The 13,055-nt window shown below is 37.9% G+C and overlaps 1 protein-coding gene across 1 annotated transcript in view; it reads left to right on the top strand.

Annotated features, from left to right (window-relative positions):
• Positions 1 to 13,055, top strand: part of COG5 (component of oligomeric golgi complex 5) — a 182,346-nt gene that overhangs the window by 135,437 nt on the left and 33,854 nt on the right. The window contains exons 12-14 of the mRNA XM_042816184.1: positions 939 to 1,143; positions 1,951 to 2,112; positions 3,537 to 3,636. Coding sequence (XP_042672118.1) covers positions 939 to 1,143; positions 1,951 to 2,112; positions 3,537 to 3,636 — 467 coding nt within the window. The remainder of the gene's footprint in view (positions 1 to 938; positions 1,144 to 1,950; positions 2,113 to 3,536; positions 3,637 to 13,055) is intronic.

The raw sequence follows: 13,055 nt of genomic DNA, 5'->3' as shown, positions 1-13,055 counted from the left end.
AAATGTTCACCTTTAGCATGTTAACTCTAAGTGATTGAATCAACTGACATGAATCATAGACTCTCAGGATCCTATAGATCAGAGGAATAGCACGAACATTGTTCTGTGACCTAAAATAGCTCTGCATTTGGTAACAAATGTGAATCCTCCAGTACTCAGAATTAGAATGTACTTGAGTTGATGGGATGGGCTGAGGCAAATGCGGCAGATGTCTAGAACTTGAAAAACCTAGGAATGAATGTAACAGTGTTAATCTCCTAATGTAACGAGGAAATCCATGAAGTATGACTGATGTTAGATCAAGATTAACAGCGGTGTCTAATGCAGTTGTACATTTGTTTCATTTCCTGTTACTTCTGGCAAGCTTTTGAAGGCTAAAGGTAATGCTGACTTTTCTGCCAGTTTTGCTATTCTTTATTTGTATAGGAATTACATTTTAGGTACGTTGTTTTAAAGGTGTGTGTAAAAGCAGATTTTGTAGAGTTTGGCTCATAGACGTTATTTGTTTTAAACAAGTATCTTGAAAGTTGCAAAGCTCCAGGCTTTTTCTCCTTCCAAGCTGTTGTTAGAAAATCTTCATTCAGTGAATTCTAATCACACTTTGGACTAAAATGAATAATAGTGCTAACAATTAAGTTTGATGTTAAACAGTTCGTGACCATGATTGGTATATTTAATACACAAAGTAAGATTCCCCTGTCCAGAATTTGAATTGTGGAGTTTATACTGGAGCTTTAGATATGTATCATCATCAACTTCATTTAACATGACAGCTCATAACACTTTGAAAGTAATTATAAATATGACATTAACAGTGTTAAAGGGGGAATGACATCATATATCATTCAGTGATTTAAATGCAAGGATGCAGGTTATTCTTACGAATCAAACAAATTGGTTTAAGCTTTACTTACATTACTTACTACTTTATTTTCTAGCTTCTATGTTTTTGAAACAAGCTTTTGAAGGAGAATACCCTAAATTACTGAGACTTTATAACGACTTGTGGAAGCGCCTGCAACAATATAGTCAAAATATTCAGAGGAATTTTAACACAAGTGGAAGTCCTGATCTCTTTACTGAACTACAACAAATGGAGGAAGATGCACAGGACATATTCATGCAAAAAACCCAAGATTATGAGTATGTATTATGAACCCTAATAAAATGCAATGTAAAGCTTGGTGCTATGCAGTAAAACAGAGTACTTAGAGTATTTGGTGTTAATCAACTAATCATAGCAGGAAAATTTAAATTTTTTTTTTTTGCCTTGTTAATTGTTTTAATGCTATTTTAAAGCTGTGAGATTCTTGTTAGAATACATAATTAGAAGTGTTAGATTGACTTGTCCTTCTCAAAGTGCTTGGTAATGTTACATTGGAGCTAGTTTTATTTTTTTGTTTCTTTGGGAAAAGAAAAAGCAGAATGATCAAAACTCAGTTTTATATATATTGCAATTACAGCAGTAGCTTTCTGTTAATGATATCACAATCACTGGAGTGTGACAAGCATTCACTTTGTAGTGATTCACAGTTTGTATGTTTATACATTGTAGAAAAGTATTATTTGATTGGCAGATACTGGAAAGTTCAAACTGTAACAGGCTTAAGATTTCTGGACTTTTGCAAAATAAAGTGATTATTTTAGCTGGTGTTTATAGAGCTATTTATAGAATTATTTCTCAAGAACACCTTGAACTGGGGATTCCACATAGGTCTTAAGGAAAGGGCTAGGAACTGTACTGAGCTGGGCAGGATGGCTGCCTGACCAGTTACGTGATTCAAGTGAGAAGCAGGCTGTTATTCAGTACTCAATTTTTTTCAAATGTATGTGCTTTGATAGCAGAAAGAAAAAACGTGTTGGATACTGTAAAGTTTGTATGATCTGGAAAGGTTCAATGCTACTGGGTACTTTAATTTAAAATGTACTAATTTTGTCTCATCCTTGCAGCCCAGAAAAGGCCTTGAAAGATTCGCTGCAACAATATGAAGCTGCTTATTTGTCAAAATCCCTATCTCGACTCTTTGATCCTATCAATCTTGTCTTCCCTCCTGGAGGTCGGAACCCTCCCTCTTCTGATGAGCTTGACAGCATCATCAAAACGATAGCCAGGTATGCACATATAATACATTGAAAAATGTAATCTTTGGTGACTTTTTTTTTTATGTTACAACTTAAGAGATGAGACTTTGTTACCAATAAAACATTGGTTACTCTTTAATTCTATAACTGATTATCATAAAAATTAAGTCAGGATTTCTCTTCCGTGTTGAGTTGTTCCGGAACAACTGAAACATTCATTTAGTTTAACTGCTAGAGCTTACAAAGCATGGGGAAGAGAAATTTTATGCCTATTGTAAATGTCTGATATCTTCATTATTCTGACTGTATCAAAGATAAAATAATAGTTACTTGTCTGCAAATGGTAATCCCTGATGTAAGTAATCTGTTACAGCGAAGCCGTGAGATGATAGTTGATGATGATGATTCCAGTTAAAATGTGATACTTAAATTAGCAGGGGAGTATTTTCACTCCTCAGACTTTGGTAAGGACTAGTCTGTGGAGTAGAGCCTGAAAATGGTGGGCAGTGTTCTTGCACTGTGAGTGTGCACTTCAGTGTGTGTATGTGTGTGTTTTTTGGTTAATGTTAAATATGGACACTGTACTTGTGACTGGGAGTTGGAAATGCTCAGAAAATGCATATCTGTGTGGCTGCTGATGTTATTTTCCTCCTTGCCTTAGGAAAAGGGAAAATGGCATTCAGCTCTGGGTCTCACAGCATAAGAAAGATGTAGGGGCTGGAGTAACTCTCCTGTGAAGAGAGGATAAAAGAGTTGGGGTTGTTTGGTGCAGAGAAGATAAGGCTTTGGGGAAAGATGGGGAGGGAATCTTTGTAAGTTCTTGAGAGAAACTAATCACTAGCTGCATTACATTCACTTCAGATTCTCTTTGTGCTTGTCTGCATTCACAGTACAGTATATATGAATGCAGCCCCAACTGATGGAGATCTGTGGGATTCCATGAACAAGGAATACTGGAAGTGATTTAGAAATCTGTTCTGCCTTCCATTTGTACCCTGTCACTCCCTTGATGCCTTTGTTGCTACATAGTATTGCCTTAAACATAGCTTATTAGTTGTGTCAAGCTAAGGCATCCCCTGGGTATTTCTGCACAGCTCATATAATTCCAGAGTTGAATGACTATGTATTCACCTGTAATGTGTGAAGGCTGCTGCCAAAGCTTGAATGTAGTTAATTGCAGTCAATATTTTTGAATGGCTTACTAATAGTGATTTCAAACTGAAGTGTCATTCCTAAACTTTGCTCATTTTTACCAGAATAGGAACATTCTGCACATAAAATTCCCAAATGACTTGTTAAATTGTAAACTGAATTACAGTGCCTAGAAAGACTTGGTTATGTATTACTTCTTCTAAGCTGACTTGCTGCGTAACTGTGTATTTGTAGGTAATTCTTTATCAATTAAATGCAGCACTGCTAAGTTATTAATTAAGATTTGCAATCTTTGCTTCTAGTGAGCTAAATGTGGCTGCTGTTGATCCAGACCTCAGTTTAGCTGTGGCCAAAAATGTGGCAAAGACCATTCAGCTCTATGGTGTAAAGTCTGAACAGCTTGTAAGTAATTTAAACATTTTTGAAACTTCTTTTTTTTTTTTTTTTTTCTGTGTAGGATGTTCTCTTTTTTGTAGATTTACAGCATAATAGTAATGCTGTCTGGATAGACAAAACTTTTGAAAGCTTTCCACTTGGAAATATTTTCAGTTAAGTTTTGCCTTCGAGCATACAGACTATGGATTCCAATGCAGTTTGTGTGTATAACTGAAAATTGAAGTTGTAATATTAATTAAAAATAATCTTTTTGTCTTTAAATAAAATCAAGATAATTCAATTCAGTGTAATCATGCTCTCTCTGAATAGCTTTAAAAATTTGAAATTCAACAGCAAATAGTTTGTTTACCGTATCTGTTTAATGAATTATATTGGCAGTTTGCAAGCTAGTGTATGGGAAAGGAATACAGTTGAAGCAGTCATGAAGGCCATGAAGAATATTTAAAATTTTTAAATAAATCTATGTACTGGGTTTATTTTGCTATATTCTTAGAAGTTAGTTCTTAAGTTGAGTCTTCGTTTAAAGATGCCAAATGATGGTGCCATAATTTCAGACTAGAGTTTGCTCAAAAAAGAAATTTAGTGTGTATACTAAGTTGGCAAGAAACTTGAGTAAAAGGAAGTAAAGTTACATCTATATTTATCTCGGTGTGTAGAGTCAAATACTGGCATACTTATCAGCTGTAACTGAGATGGCACCAGGGTCTGCTGTGCTCACTGCTTCTATTAAAGTTTGAATCTGGCCGGTGGCTTGTTCAGGAGCGTGCATCATTCTGTGATCAGCCAGCTAGCAATTTCTTAAGAAACCCGAAGGAAAAGGATTTGTGGAAGTAAGCTGAAAAATATGTGATTTGTGGCTTTGTGCTAGCTGACTGTAACTAAAATAATGTAGGAGTTAAGAGGGAATCTAAGGCCTTGAACTGCTTGAATTTGAGTGAAAATAACACTTGAAACTGAAAAATCAAGAGACAGGATTAGTCAAACTGACAGAATGAAAATCCTTCAAGGATATACCTGCAAATTGTAAGACAATACAAACTGTGTATTGCACTGCTACTTTTGGGGGGTGGGGGTTGTTTTGTTGTGTTTTGTTTTTGCAATTTTTAATTTCCTTACTGATATATATCTTAAAAAAAAAAAAAAAAAGAAAAAAAAAAAGAAAGAAACAACAGGAAGGGCTTAACGCAGTGCCAAAGTGTATGGTGTCATCTGTAAAATACTAAAATACCTTCCCTGGCCTCCAGCTGCCTTTCCAGAAGAGCATCTCTCACATGTCCTACATCATGCTTGCCAGCCCTGTGGGATATAGTCTAGAACATCTAAATGCTTTTTTGTGCCTATTTTTGAGCAGACAGATTGAGCCTGAAATGTTCACCATGTGTAGAACAGGAGCTATGTCAGACACCACTTTTTCATTACACTTTTGTGGTGTAGCCAAGAATGCAATCTTCGTTCAGTCTTGCAATCCAGTTTACAATGTTAGCTTTCTAAAGCTCAGAAGGGTGACCATTTAACATTTCTGTTCTGATGCCTGATTTCTGATAGCTATAATCTACCAGTGCTAAAGATGGAAATTGAGTTTCCTGGAGGAATTCACAACAAAGTTATCTTGCAAATCAAAAGTAAACAAAACAAAACAAACAAACAAACAAACAAATCAGAATTCTCCACAAAGAAAGATAGAAGGGTACTTTTAAGAATCATTAGGATTTTTTGAATTGTTTTAATCTTGTTGGCAGGTTGCTGTAGGTAGATTTGAATGGTGAGAATGTGAAAAAAATGTGAAGTTCTAAAACTGCAAACAGACTGATATCAGGTTGCTATTCTTTCTGTTCCTTCTAGATGAAATAATTATTTCAGAAAAAAAAACCAAAACATTTTACTAAGACCTTATCACTGATTCTTTAGCTAGCTTTAGATAGAATAAGTAAAAAGAAAAGTATTATTCAGAAGTTTAACTTTGAGTTATAGCAGCATATTGCAGTATGGACATGCAGAATTAAAATAAAAACAAGAACGAAAGATATTTTCCAATGAATCCAAAATGTCTGTTTCCATTGCTCGTGAATCTGTACACTGCTGGCTTTTGGTTTTCCTGTTTCCTGTTTCCACAGCTGTTGCTGTGCCTCAAACCTATTCTTGTATTCACCGGTTCAAATGATTTCAAAGAAGATATAAATAACTACTTGTGAGCAGTAGGTAGATTTATTCTGTTGCTGGGTGAATCTGTAACTTAGTTAACCCTTTGTCAATGCCTGATGTTGTTGTATGCCATGACATATTCAAAGTTATTGTACTTGTTTCACTCAGTGTAATTACAGATGTTCTTATAATGCATAGTTTGAAGGTACAATTACACGTAGCATTAATTAAAAATGTATGTAAAGCTATTAACTTTTAACCTCCTCACCCATCCTGTGTTTTGTTAGGTGATGCTGAGGAAGAGTGATTGGTGTATTTTCTCTATTTCATTATTATTTTGTGTCTTCTTGTTCACATTTTCCTAAATCACACAGCCCAAGCATTCTTGTAATTATTACAGACGTTACAGATTTCTGTTCAGTCAGCATTTCCATGTCCTTATCATTCCCGATCAGAAAAGATATTAAAAAGCCTGATCTTGTATTTTGGATAAGAATGAAATCTTCTTCTGAATTTGCACATTGTAATCCATTCCATACTTTATAACATACCTACTGCTTAAGGAGGCGGATTTTATCTGTTAACTATTTGTTTGTTTGTACAAGTAAGGGCTCCCTAACTTAAAAAACAAGCAAACAAAGAAATACCCACTAAATTTTCTCTTTAAGAGTTTTTAAGGGGGTTCATTATTCCAGTTTGCAAATACCCTAAGTTACCATCTTCGTTGACGCATGGAGTAAATTGTCATGTTTATCTGGCCACATAAGGGAAATCAAATGTTTCATCAGATACTGACAGTAAGTACAAATGGAGGGGAGAGATTCACAAGAAACTTCTAAGTTGCATTTCCTGAAAACAAAGAAGTAGTTGAGTAATTTCCTTTTTTTTTGTCTTTTTATGAATCTGTGCTGCTTAACAAAAGATCAGAGCTCACAAATCTGCGTCTTAGATTTTGACCCATTTCTGTAATTTGTAGTTGAGAAGAGACAGAAAAGAGAGCTTGTATCTTACCAGCATCTTCATTAGGTAGCTTTGAAATGGCAGCAGTAATTGCATGGTGGGAATCTCAAGGGTGATGTTCTCCAGATGTTTTTTGTCATGTACTGTAACCAGAAAAAACTTTTTGAGTGTGCATTACTGTTGTATGTATAAATTATATACATAGAATCATAGAATGTTTTGGATAGGAAGGGACCTTTAAGATTGTCTAGTTCCAACCCCTCTGCTACATGCAGGGACATTTCCCACTAAACCAGGTTGCTCACAGCCCCATCCAGCCTGTCCTCAAATGCTTCTAAGGAGGGGGCATTCACAGCCTTCTTGAAAATGAGGGTTATGTTTCCCCTTTTCGCACCAGTGGGAACTTGAGCAGACTGCCATGACCTTTCAAATATGGTGACTTGGCATCTTCATCCACCAGTTCCCTCAGAACCCGTGGAGATCTCATCAGATCCTATGGACTTGAGCACCTTCAGGTTCTTTAGATGGTCTAGAACCTGATCTTCACTAACAACAGACAAATCTTCCAAGTTCTTATTGTTGCTTTCTGCAACTTGGGCAGTGTGGCAGAGCCCTTGCCAGTGAAGATTGAGGCAAAGAAGTCATTGAGCACCTGAGCTTTCTCCACATCCCTCTTGACTAGGGCTCCAGTTTCCTTCCAGAGAGGGCCCACATCTTCCCTGGCCTTCTTTTTATCATTGATATACCCATAGAATTTCTTCTTGTTTATGTCCCTGCCTAGATTTAACTCTGTCTGGTTTTTAGCTTTCCTAATCTGATCCCTGGCTGCTTAGACAACTTCTTTGTAGTTCTCCCAGGTAACACATTCCTGCTTCCGCTCCTTATAGACTTTATTTTTGCACTTAAGTAAGTCCTGGAGCTCCTTGCTGATCCACAGAGGCCTCCTGGTATTCTTATCTGCCTTCCTTTTTCTTAGGATGTGCTGCTTGTGGGCTTGGAGCATATGGTCCTTAAATACTTACCAGCTTTCTTGGGCCCCTCTTTTCTTATATCACCCTGTCAAGCAGTTAGTTCCCTGAAGAGGTCAAAGTCTGCTCACCTGAAGTCCCGAGTAGCAAGCTTGCTGTGTGCTCTCTTTGATGCCCTAAAGATCTTGAACTCCGCCATTTTGTGGTCACTACAGCCAACGCTGCCCTTGAGCTTCACATTACTCACCAGCCCCTCCTCGGTGAGGTACAGCATAGCATCTTTTCTTGTGGGTTCCTGTAGAATCCACCCTACATGTACTATTGAAGTTTCAATATTTTCTTCTCGCGTCCCATCATCTTGCATAAATCCTGTGGTGCATGCATGCCACTTTGAAGACAATTGCTCAAGGGTGATAATCTGCAGTAATGCTCTGTGACCAGGAAGATTTTGGTTGTCTGTTTTTGGCAAAGAGAGGTGATTGATTTCAGGAGTCTTGTAAATCTTTGAGTTTCTGGTTTTTTGTCGTTCTTTCTCCTGGTGTGCTTCTTAGATTGCTCTTTTATGTATATAAAAATGAAAATGATAGTCACTTTTTGATTGGAAGTAAAGACAAAACTACATTTCCCTAACTTACTAGCTGTAATTTTATCATTTACTGAGCTGAATTTTGAATGAAAATCTTTTTGTTGCAATTTCACAATCACTGTGTTTTGGTTTGACTGCTGATAGGGATGTATTATTTCTCTTACTAATCCTTAGAACTGGATGTCTTGCAGAGACAAGTCATGAAACATTGAGAACTAAAAGCTCTGGGAGTTTACAAGATTGGTACTTTGGCCAACAAGCAGAAACATAAATTCTAATATCCTTTGTCTTCATTGAGATGGCAGAGACCTGTTTGGACATCTAGTCTATTCCCTTCCCAGTGCAGGACTATTTCAAGTAATATTTACTGTTGTCTTTTTTTGTTGCATTCTTTCTGCCTTTTGAGTGATTATTTCAGTTATCTTATGTATTATGAGTGGAAATCTAAGTACTGTATGTTCTTTTGTGCTATTTTTGTTCAGTTTTGCATGTGGGTGGATTGAAACACTAACACACCCACCAAGTGCACCGAGATGGAATGTGTTGCGCTGTGAACATGACAATGCAGTTGTTTAGAGAAGATGCAGTTCTCCTACTTCTTAAACCTGAAGGCTTCTTAGTGGTTTGTTCACCAGAGCTACAGCCATCCTATCAGACTGTCTTTAGTAATTGCAGTCAGAGTTCCACAGCTGTCCTTCTCTTGCTGTCAGTGTTGTGGAGGTTGCCTTGCCATGCCACCTACTACCATAAGGCTTAAGTGCCAGAGACAAGGGGGCTGGTGTCTTTTGACCATTAAACAAGCAAAGGGCAGTTGTCAGAGGCAGAATTGTAAAAATCAGGTTGCCCACTTGCTTTTTGTAGCAGATGGGAGTGATTATGTTAGCATTTGGAGGATCAAACTGTCTTAAAAATCACTTTTACATGTAATGGTGTGCTTTAGGTTCAGGCAAACACTAGCTCACTCTGCTGTGCTCCCAGGACAGCTTCACTTCAAGCCAGGGTGACCAGCTCAGGCCGAGCACAACTTTCTCATTCAGCTTGGAGCACTAACAGAGCAAGGTCAGGTCTGGTTGTTTACAGACAAAGCAGGAACCTGTATGATCACATTACACTAGGCAGATTTATCCTATGGCTAGGGCAGATAGTCAGTGGGAGCTGTGATTTCCTGTAATTAGAACAAAGTTCCTAAATATGGAATGTTTGTATTTTATGGAATTATAAATTTTAACAGATTGTCCAAAAAAGGGATCTTTCCAAGAGACAAGAGGCTGCAGGCAGATGACTTAATGGAGATCTTCCCCACTGTCACACTTGCAAGCAATTATAAAGGGGAAGCACTCAAAAGATGGAAAAGGAGAGTGGGTGTAATGAGGGAGGAAGGAAATACGGAATTTGAATATTTTTTTTAAAATTCTCTTAACTAAATAAGGTTGGACTTGTGTCGTATATCTTACAAAAGTTATGAATGATGTGGAGGCCCAAACTACAGCCTGTGTGCAGTGCTCTGGGAGAGCTACAAATCTATCCTTTGCTCACAGCTTATGGGAGGTGCTTGGCATCTGCTCAGGATTTTACCCTAGGCAGCGAGTGTGGGATTTTCTGATGAACAGGTTTGCCTAGTGTAAGCTACCTGAATATTTTTCAGCTGTAGAGAAGAGAATTTACAGTACTTCCTGGCATTTAAAAGAATTCTTCCCCTGAGCTTCGTACAAAAACTTAAGATGGTATTTGGTGTATTTTATACATTTCAAAGGAAAAATGCTGAAGACCCAGGAATAGAAGTGAATTCAGAGATTAAAGAGAAGACGTGAGTGTCTCAAAAAGTAGACTACCCACACTGAAGTTCAAATTGTTACATGTTTTCAAAGGCGGGACATTGATCCATGTATTAAAAACCTCTAGTAGTGAACATGCCAAAAGACAAAGTAAGAACTTGGCATTCTGATCCCAGAGGCAATGGACTACTGCACACTCAGTGCACAAGTATATTTGTCTGGATTTTTTTTTTTTTTTTTGGAGAATTAGGCATTGAAATTCTGGCTTGATTTCAGGGAAAAGTCAGCATCAGCTGACACGTGTGATGAAGAGTGGGCAGGCTGTTTCTCACTATTTGGGATCACAGTAGTATATGGAGATTCATTTACATTTACTTAAGTAAATATCTGAGTTACGTAATGTTGTATATGGTTTTAGACTGCACCAGTGGCAGAGTGTTAGAGCAGTAATATGAGCAGTAATATGGTAGTACAGAAAGATTCTTGGGAAGTAACAGGGAAACCTTGAATTAGCCTTGCGTTGTTTGTTCACATATTTTAAAAATGTTTGCTTGGACTAATGTTTAAATGTGAATCAACTCCAACACAAAAATTCCATGAGTAAAATTAATAGACACTATATCTAAACTAATCTGTTGAGTGTTTACTGAGATCTCCCTTTCAGTTAACTGGTGCTTAAGATTGTAATTGGAACTGTGTTAGTGTAGAAAGTATTATTATCCATCGTAATTATGAGTAACATGTTTTTGATCACAGGTGTTCTTACTGCATTATTATTTAAGAAAGAAAATACCAATAGAGAGGATGAGAAACACAAAAATATAACAATTTATTGTCATTTTAACCCCTCCTTCAGAGAACAAAAATCCCAATCACTCACTGCTCGTCCCCACAGAGTATAGATGTGGAAAGAAATGCATCTGACTGACCTCAGAACAATGAATATAAGTAAATGAGCTTGGTCTCATCTGTTTGAAGGCAAACTTATATCACTGAGGCTTGTTCTGGTTAGTGCTGGCCTCACTTCAAAGATCAGCAGAACGCGTCTGTTTTTGCTGCAGAAAGGCTGTGTATTAAATTGTTCCATGCTGTTGTTCTGATGTTTATGTTAATATCTGTCGCTCTGTCAAGAATCCAAGGTTAGCAAAGACTTCTGACTGACACTCAGGACCTGCTTTGCTCTCCTAGCTGTGAACTTCCTACGTCCCTGGCATGGGATGGAATAGTGACATCTATCCCAACCACTGGGATGTGCCTGGGCCCTGAGGCCAGCTGGTAGAAAGCAGGCTGCCTCGGGACTGGTGAGGGCTCTCCTCCAAACACAGTGGCTGCCTGCCACGGTCCTTCAGGGCATAATCTCTGCAATGTGAAGCTGTGATCCATCTCTGGAGATCAGCTGGGAGAATAGTCACTTCTTAGGCCAAACACTTGCTAAGGACTGTCCCAGCAGTTCAGCAGTGGAGATGATCATGTGCACAGTCCAGGAACCTTTCCTAATGCTGTTTAATTTATTGCTGTGAATGTAGCCAAGATGTGAATGAGATCGAAAGAGAGCGGCATGCGAAATCTGTTCAAGAGGAAGCTTAAAATGCTGACAGATTGGGGTAATTTTTACTTGCATCTGGAATTCATGCTTTCATGCTTCTGATGTAAATAAATCTCTGAGGCAGAAGTTGGGAGATGCTGGTTTATTCTTCAGGAACATTTCTGGTCTTAAGATTTTCTTAAAATGCCAGAGCTTCAAAAGATATTCTTTCCTAAACATGTTTTTCTGTCGGTGATGCTTGTCAGCCGTACATGACTGATTTTCATATAGCATTTGCTGTTTCTTCCAGCTTCTTAGCCCTTGAAAAGAGCACGTATCAGTGGTGGTATAGCTGGTTTGCAGCTCCACGTATTGCTGGCTGTGTGCTAGGAAGCTCTTGGATGTTAGGTTTTCTCAGTGTTCAGGAGTTCACCAGTTTCTTTTGGTAGCCAAATCTTTCTTTGAACCAGCTGAGATAACACCTTCCTGTGCGCCAGTGCAACCAATGCCTTTTGTAATGCAGTGTCCTATTTTTAGTGAATGTAATGGATTGATATATAGGCTGAGTAGCATCCATCTGTCTGTCATGCTCAGATATTTTTAGAGCACTGATCTTTGTCATGCTGATCAGCACCAAATGCATTACATAAGATTAGCATCAAAATATATATAATGAAAAGTCAGCTTTGCTGCAGTTGTTCTTAAATTATTTTTAGTATTACCCACAAAAATTGTATGGCTCAGTGCATTATCCCATCACTGTGTTCTATCTGTACTCTATAGGGATCATTTTAAAGTTGAATTTCTCTTCTCTCGGATCCTTTCTATCACAGGCTTTCTTCCTGAGGCTTCAGATAAGATTAATAGAATCACAGAATCTTTAGAACTGGAATGGACCTTTAAAGGTCATCTAGTCCAACTGCCCTGCAATGAACAGGGACAGCACAGCTAGATCAAATTGTCCAGAGCCTGATCCAGCCTCACCTTGAAGATCTCCAGGAACAGGGCATCCACCACCTCTCTGAGCAACCTGTTCCAGTGCCTCACCACTCTCACTGCAAGAGATTGAAAGTCAGTGATACATGTTGCAAAGATTTTAATCAATGCCTGCTTTCCACTAAGGCTGAAACTGAGCCAAACAATTTATCTCTCATTGTCCTTCAACACAGTTTGTATTTGAACTTGTCATTTGCAGGTGTAAGATTCCAAATTCCGCTTTGCTTACATCCTCAGCTGCTATACTGTTCTTTAATGCTGCTTCAGCGGCTTAATCTCGTACTGTTACTTCTAATGGTATTTCCAATTTTCCACTTCTACTGAATATTCAACGCTGACATCTCCTCATCAGATATCTCTGATCCACTCGCTAGCTATTTAGAATGGGTTGGAATTAGTTGGGTTTTTTTTGTTTGCAGAGTCAGACTGTGAGAAAACTGTCTGCATTCTTCTTACACTGCTCTAGACAATTT

Source organism: Centrocercus urophasianus, unplaced genomic scaffold (assembly GCF_019232065.1).
Source record: "Centrocercus urophasianus isolate 14NV4802_14NV808 unplaced genomic scaffold, USGS_Curo_1.0 seq_15, whole genome shotgun sequence".
NCBI classification, from domain to species: Eukaryota; Metazoa; Chordata; class Aves; order Galliformes; family Phasianidae; genus Centrocercus; species Centrocercus urophasianus.
Note: the sequence above shows the minus strand (reverse complement) of the source record. Positions and strands in the feature narration are given on the sequence as shown.